General features: G+C 32.6%; 1 protein-coding gene across 2 annotated transcripts; it reads right to left on the minus strand.

Moving 5' to 3' along the window:
• Positions 1–3,647: 3,647 nt before the first annotated feature.
• On the minus strand, positions 3,648–5,744 carry LOC132783608 (fibrinogen-like protein 1). 2 transcript variants are annotated; one of them, XR_009632170.1, is made up of 3 exons: positions 5,662–5,744; positions 4,408–5,597; positions 3,648–4,338 (listed from the first exon to the last, which is right to left on the minus strand). XR_009632170.1 is itself a non-coding variant. In XM_060788878.1 (2 exons), exons 1-2 carry the CDS (start codon positions 4,644–4,646, stop codon positions 4,227–4,229), a joined length of 351 nt encoding a protein of 116 aa, XP_060644861.1. In that variant the 5' UTR covers positions 4,647–4,998; the 3' UTR covers positions 3,648–4,226. The 2 variants fall into 2 exon arrangements, 1 of the variants encoding a protein (XP_060644861.1); XM_060788878.1 differs by lacking the exon at positions 5,662–5,744 and having other exon boundaries at positions 4,408–4,998.
• Positions 5,745–8,086: the final 2,342 nt, after the last annotated feature.

Here is an 8,086-nt window from a genome sequence, read left to right on the forward strand (position 1 = left end):
TTTATGGAGCTTATCTATTTCTATGCAATTTAAGCCATTCAATTGTTAAACTAAATGTAATTTTTTGGCGAGTAAATATAGCAAAATAATTCAAAATATCCACAATTATTTTACATCGCAATCTTCTACTTTCAACCTGTTATTCAGACACTTGTGTGTTGTACATCGTTAAACCATACACTGGGTGATAAACTCTTGGCACAATCTCGCTTTACAGTCCATTGGCTAAAAGTGGGCAACGCGTTTGGTGAACACACAAATGCATTTGCTTAGCTGGCCACACAAATCGAATAAAATATCGATGCGCAGTCGAAGACAGTCGAAGTTCCACTTGAGCGAGGCCTGTGATTGATAAGCGGCTATAATAAATTTGTTATTAGTGAGTGTCGGAGTGAAAGCAAAGAGCCTCAAATGACCAAATGATGCGTAAACAAAAGTCTAATGCGCCTTGGGGGCTGTGATTGGAACAGGCTAAGAATAGCCTAATCGCAATATATTAAACAAATAGATTCTTTTTTTCCTTTTTTGGTGTTCGAGCATTCGTCTATGTTATTTGTCTGTGCATGGAATGGACAAAGGAGACCGAATCGTGGAAATGTTGTCAAGTGTTTCATTCATTTCGCTTTGATTAGATATGACAATGGGAGAGATGGAAGTGGGCGTTGCAATTTGGTTAGGAAAATGGGCGAAAATGAATGAGAATGGGAATGTGAATGGGAATGAGAAGGGAAATGAGGAGCAGGCGAGTAAAAATTGCCTGCAAATAGTTGTCTGCTGATTAGCTTCCTGGGATCGTGGTTCTGTTTTTTTTGGCTCTCTTCCAAAAGGCATTCGCCCATAGCTCGATATATATATATATATAGACCGACCCCCCATCGCAGTAGAACCTTATTGTTTGGCCAACTCACAGCTGGAAAATTCACTGCGAAACCACAGGATGGCAGTCAATTGTTAATGGAGCCAATGGCAAATTTGCGGCAACATCAAAATGTTCTATGCTAATTTCAATTAAAAATTTTGCCGAGTCTGCTTCAAGGCATTTGCGTGGTGAATTTGAAGGTCTGAAATAACAAAGTTTGCTGTTGAAGTTACCTCTGTGATTCGTTTTCCCTTTGCCCTGTTGCCCTTGCTTTCACTTGGAAATTGAAGCGCACACAAAGATCATCAAAGTTGTTGAAAGGTGCATCAATTTAACTCTCACTTTCCCTTCTAACTTAGTATTTCCAATAAAGTTGTGGCCAAAAGAAGCTGACAGGCAAATGAATCAATTTAAAGATTACTTTTAGCTGTCAATTGGCTAACAAAACTTGGGTCAAAACTTCAATTGATGTCAGCAAAAAGAAAGTTCAAAGCAGCCAAAGCAATTTTTACTTCAAATGAAAAAATTATTTCAATTGTGTCTCTCATAAAATTAAATATATAAATGAAAGCTCAATATTGATTTTGTATTTGCATTAAATCCATGTAGTTCTTTGTTTAACCGTAACCAAGAGTTCTGATTTCCAAATTAAATTATTGAAACCTTGTCTTGCACGTATTTATACATCATAAAATTTCCAAATAAATTATAGATTTAAAAAGACTTTATTATTACCAGAAAATACTCAATAGATTCCTACCATTATTTAAATGTAATGCACAATATTATTAACAGGCACAGCACAGTTAAGTTTTCGTATAAACTACGGATTTATTTGATAAATGATGACACCTTAATAATAATAGAAAATACTCTTTAAGAACTGTGATTTTTATCATTATGAATGCTGTATTTCAAATTAAATTAAGAGGCTGTTTTACCATTAATTAATAAACTTGTGGTACGGTTCGTTTTCATATGTACAAGTTTTGTTTGTGGCATTATACAATATGCATCGCGCCAAGCAAATAATAAATATTTGCTCAGTGTGGCTGTTGGTGTTTGAGCAGTAAATAAATACGAGAGTACAATAAAAATATAGTCGAGAAAGGTATGAAATGGTTGAGGGGGGCCTTCAACCGTTAAGCTCCGCCCACAGTTCCAACGTTTATTGTGGCCATGTTTATTATTTAAGAACTGGCCACGCGTTCAATTCGCTTTCAATGCTCAGTTCTCTGTTCTCCTGTTGATTTGTGTGCGTCAGTTGTCGGTTGTTGGTTGTTGGTTGTTGGTTGCCGCCTGTCAGTTACCCCAGCAATGACAGTCGACTGACTCAGACACTTACATTCCATTCTCTGCTTTCATTTTCCCATTCAATTCACCTTTCATTCTCATCAGTATCTGTGAAATCGATTTTGGTAATTGGGCAATTTGCGCAACTTTATGCCTGATGGATAATCAAAGCGAGCTTTCAAGTTATTTCTGCATGCCAGCGAACTTGGCTAATTAAACAAAGACACGTTAGCATTGCGTTAGCGAAATTCGCTTGGGCGTAAATTATGCGCATTGTTATCGCGTTGGGATTGTAGATTGTGGAGAGACTTCAGGGTCAGTCAGCAGCCGCAGGCATTCGACCGAAAATAAAGTCGCATAAATTATGTACGAAAATATAAAAATTCCTTTGACACCGACGCACGCACACAACACAAAAATAAAAATGAAAATAAAAATACAAATGAAATAAAAATAAAAATCAAAATCAAAATAAATGGCCAACGTACAACATGGCCAAAAGCGTTGGGTTTAAAGCAATTGTAAGCAAAGTGAGGGTGAGCTGAGAAATTTTAAATCGCCGTAATTCGCAAATGCTAACGCAATAATACTCTAAAGTAGCAAGTTCAATGAATTATTTATCCATGTTTGAACTGCTTTATTAATATATACATTTATATTCATTGAATTCATAATTATTGTAATCAATATTTATTATGACATTTTTTCTATAAGATTTACATTTTGCGTTGAGCATAAAAACGTTATTGAAAAAAAACTGTTTTATATTGCGAAACATTTTTAAAAAATGTTTACATGAAGTGAATTGCATTCATGCAACAACAAAAATTGAATACAACATATTTTGTGTTATTTCTGAAATTCTTCAATGATTCATTTATTGAATGTGCTCTATTAATTCTTACATTTGTATTCATTGAAGTCTCGATTTTGAGATTATTTTGAATAATCAATATTTATTAAGACATTTCATTAGCTTTAGCTGTTTGAGAGAACATCTCAAATTTGTCCATAAAGTATACGTATGTACATTTTACATTGAGCATAAAAATGTTATTAAACTCTCGTAATTTTTTAATCCTTAGCATGTTGAAAGAAAATCTCAAATTTGTCCATAAAACTTACATTTGGCATTGAGAATAAAAATGTTTGTTAAAATTGTTCAAGTTTTTCTATAAAGTGTACTTATTCCATTAAGCATAAAAATGTTATTGACATTTTGTCATAGACAAAAATCAGCTTTATATTGTAAAATATTTTTTTTTTAAATTTGTATTTCAAATGAATTGGAACAATCAGCAAGAAAAATTAGTTACCAATCGAACTCTACTAATACTCATATTTATTTACATGGAATTCTTTAATTTTTATACCCCCTACCCATTGGGTAGAAAGGTGTTATAACTTTGTGCCGGCAGGAAATGTATGTAACAGGTAGAAGGAGGCATCTCCGACCCTATAAAGTATATATATTCTTTATCAGCGTCAACAGCCGAGACGATATAGCCATGTCCGTCTGTGTGTCTGTCCGTCTGTCCGTATGAAACACTGGATCTCAGAGACACTAAGAGATAGAGCTATGATTTTAATTCGAGAGCATTTGTTATGTTTGAACGCAGATCAAGTTTGTTTCAAATTTTTGCCACGCCCCTTCCGCCCCATATAAAAAAAAGAATAACAAGCGCAATTATTAATCTAGAGCTGCTAGTTTTGATAAAAATTGTCGAAGTTATTAAAGATATACTTTTGGAAGGGCAAAAACACCTAGTTATAAGGGGTTTAGTTGCTTTGGCTGATAATCTGATATAGTGTCGTCTATGGTATATTTTGGATGCGGTACTATGTCGATATACCAAATATACCATTTGGTATATTTTTAGTATTTTTGCAGTATATTCGGTATATTTTGAGAATAATACCGCAAAACATATTGCTTTTAATCAAATTGGGCAGCAAGTATCTTACAGACGAGTACACTCGACTGTAGCTTTCTTACTTGTTTTTTTATGATTTAAATTATATATAAATGATTACCTAATTGAGTCAAATATGAAAATTTCAGCTTTTCAGTTTATCACTTCTTCATCGCTTCTTTGGGGCGAATTAGCATCTTAACTTTTTTAAGGTCAATAATGTTGTCATCATGTACCTCCCAACTTAGATCTTCATATGGTGCATTTAAATAACTGTATATGAAACAACAAAATTCTTAAATTATGTGTATTCCTTCGAAAATACAAATTTGCAATATTTACCTATAATAACAATGTTTGTACCACCAGCCACTTTCATTCTCGACTGCGCAATTAGCATAATCATAATTGTCGTTGTCGTGATCGAATGTTGTGAATTTCATGTTTTCGGTATCTCTCATGCCATCCCCTAAAATAGTTCCAGTGAATTTACCCAAACTCAGTGCATATCCATTATCTTCATCAGATATTTTGAAGTTGTCATAACGAGCGTTGAGGGTATTTCCATCCTCATCGACCATATGTATGTAAAGTTCGAAACGCTGCAAGCTCGTGATACGGTGTAATTTCTCTAATCCAAGAAAGAAATCACTTTCAAAAGAACCGAAACCTTTGCGATACGTTTCCCAATTCCTATTGAAACTCTCATTTCCCCCAACTCGTTGTTGTATTACAATCCATCCAGGTCCAGCTAACTGACTATCGCACAACACATTGAATAAACCTATGCCGGAGACATTGAGTTGATGAACTCCTGATGCATGAGGGATGCATGTTGTGGCACTTAATTTATCAAGTTCAGATTGATTTAGCTTAGTTTCATTTACTTTATCTATTAGCTTAGTTTCACATTCTTTTAATATCAATTGAATCTTTTTCTATTCTTCTTTAATGCTCTCTGATGTCCTATTTAATTCGTTGATTTCTGAACGACATAACTGAATATCTTTTTCACGCTTTATTGATATAGATTTACTCTTCTCTAATTCCAACTCAAGTGTTTTCTGATATTCTTTGTTACTTTTAATATTCTCACTCAATCTCTTTATATTTGCATCTTTTTCAATTAAACTAGATTTAAGAGATTTTAATTGAACTTGACAATTTTCTAAGTTGGTGGATTTATCTGTTAGTTGTTCTTTTAAGTTAAGAATAATATTTTGTTTTGAATTAATTTCAGATTCAGATTTATCAACTTTATTTTGACACAATTGCAAATCGTTTTCCCCTTTGATTACTTTGTTTTTATACTCATTTAATAGATCTGCCTCCTTCATGAATGTTTCATGAATTCTTACAATTTCATGATATTTTTCCATAAGATCAGAATTTAATTCACTTATCTGCTTTTCCTTAGTTTCACTTTGTTCTAACTCATTTCTAACCTGCCTGAAATAATCGAGCAAAGGCTTAACAGTCTTGTAGTTATGAAGCCGGCACTGTTCTTCGATTTTTCGGTCTGATTCACACGTCTAATAGGAAGAAATACACTTTAATCACTCTTTATTCTTCTTAGTATTCTGTCTTTTATCTCACTTCATCTCCAGTTGTTGGAGCCACCAAGAATATTTGAAGGACCATCAATAAGAAAACTCCGTTAAATTTTATTCTGCCCATTTTAAATGTTTCGACTGTCCTCAAACAAAATGAATTTGGAACTGAATTTCGTTATTTTGTTAAAGTCATTGAATGTCTGAAGCGGATGTGGATTCCGCTCAATAGATCTGAACGAGAGACGTCAAGTAATGATAATCTAGACTCTCTGCCCTAGATTCTCTATCGGCAGATGAGATTTCAATGTCGGATGATCAACTGTAATTTTTTCTGTTCCATAGGTTCTGTTTTGTTTGCTCCAAGCAGCTTCTTCTTGAAGACCCATCGACAACAACATTGTTTTCAATTTCTTTCAGTCGCGTGCTGACGAAATTATGCTCGAATACTTTCAACACGACAATGGGACTGAGATTTTGTGTTGCATACGGACAGACGGACAGACCGACATGGCTAGATCGTGTCCATAAAATTTACATTTACATTGAGCATAAGATCATTGTTAAAATTTGACTATAAAGTTTACATTTTGCATTGAGCATATAAATGTTATTGAATTCTCGTAAAGTCGTAGACATTCTTCAACAACAACATTTTCGGTTTATTGTTTTTTGTTCAACATTTTGCACATGAGCTTTATCTGTAGATGAAACTTCTTTTTTTCAAGCGCATAAAATATTTAAATAAGTCGCATTGGCAGCTGCCCACTTTGCGCCCTTCGCAACCACAGTCACAATCACATTCACATTCACAGTCGCATTCACATTCGCATTCGCGAGACTCGTTTGATTTATGCGCCTTAATGTAGGCTGCTTAATTTATTTTCGTTTTCAACGCGTTAATTTGGCGCACTGACATTTTAATGTGCAGGCGTGAAAGGGATCGCAAATAACATTGAAAACAAGCAGAGAAACAGAGAGAGAAAAGCCAGCGAAAGGGATATCAATTTTTTGATAATCTAACAAATTTTATAATTGAAAAATTTAACAATTCAATTATTTTATTTTTAATTATATAGTTTTACAATACATCAAACTAAGTTTTCACTGTCTTGTAAAATATTATTATTTACACAAAAAAGTGCTTTAAAATAAATATAATACTTCAGTGCACTTTTTTCGAGATAAAATATAAAATTTGTTTTTAAAATTTACATTTTGCATTGAGCATAAAATAGTTATTCAAGTCAATTAAATTCATTATGAGTTTTTAAGTTTATTTAGAATTTTTTGTTTATTTTTATTATAACTTAGACTATGTTTTGTTATAGTTATTATATACATTCTTCAATTTATAATTAGTTTAAATTTCAAAAAGAAATTCACAAAAATGCCAGCATTAAAAGAAAAATATATTTTGAAAATTTCTCTACTTTTGCGCAGTAACTCTTAGCTGGGCATATCATTCAACAATATTTGTACTTTTTTTTTTATTAGTTTTACTTTCTTTCACTTATTACATTTTTCGACACGGTCGAAACTTTTTGGCCCGCGCAACTGGCGCCTATTTTGTGTGTTTTTTCTATTTTCTGTTTGATTCTTTGTGATATGATTTGGTAGTCGCACATTTATATACCCTTAGCATACAAAGAAATGTATACTTTACTTTAATTTTATTATTCGTTAGCTTAATTTTTAAAACTACTTCAATCCTAATAATAAATAAATATATTTTACCTATTTAAGAGTGTTTTAATCCATGAAATATAATATATTTCATATAAAAACAGCACTTTTATTTATTTTTTTTATTTAATTATTATGGTACTTATTATAAATATTTAAGAACTGTATTAAAATATATAAATACTCCACTTTCTTCTAGGATATCTTTCAGTCACTCATTCTTGCCTGCAGCACTCTCACTTGTTTTAATATATATTTTTAAAACTTTTGTGTGCAATAGAAAGTTTCACAATTTTTTTTTCTGCTCTTACGAGTTCTCATAGTTTACTTTCTCATTGTTAGTTTTTGAAATGGGCGTTGGCTGGCATTCGGTTAGGCGTGCTTTGGAAGGTAAATGCCAAGAAATAGAGTTAAAGCGAATGCGAAAATATAGAATTAATATATTCTGATAACGAAGAAGGATGATAATGTAGTTAAAGTTTCGAATTAGAAGTGAGAGCTCATTAGCTTTAATACATTTAAGGAGCAGAAAAACTTGCTCGTTTTTCATGCTTAAATTTGTTTTGCAAGTCGCGTCACAAAGTCTGCCATGATATGCAAATTAATTCTATCACCACAAAAAGCAGTTACATAACATTGCTAAATACTTCATATCCGAGACAGAGACGAAGCGCTTTCGCAGTTTTGCAAAAAAAAAAAAAAAATTGCAAAAGTTTCGAAGCTGTCGAAACTATTTTCACTGTCAAACTCAAGGCAAAAGATGAAAATGAAAAAATAAATACAAC

This window comes from Drosophila nasuta, chromosome 2L (genome assembly GCF_023558535.2).
Source record: "Drosophila nasuta strain 15112-1781.00 chromosome 2L, ASM2355853v1, whole genome shotgun sequence".
NCBI lineage: Eukaryota > Metazoa > Arthropoda > Insecta > Diptera > Drosophilidae > Drosophila > Drosophila nasuta.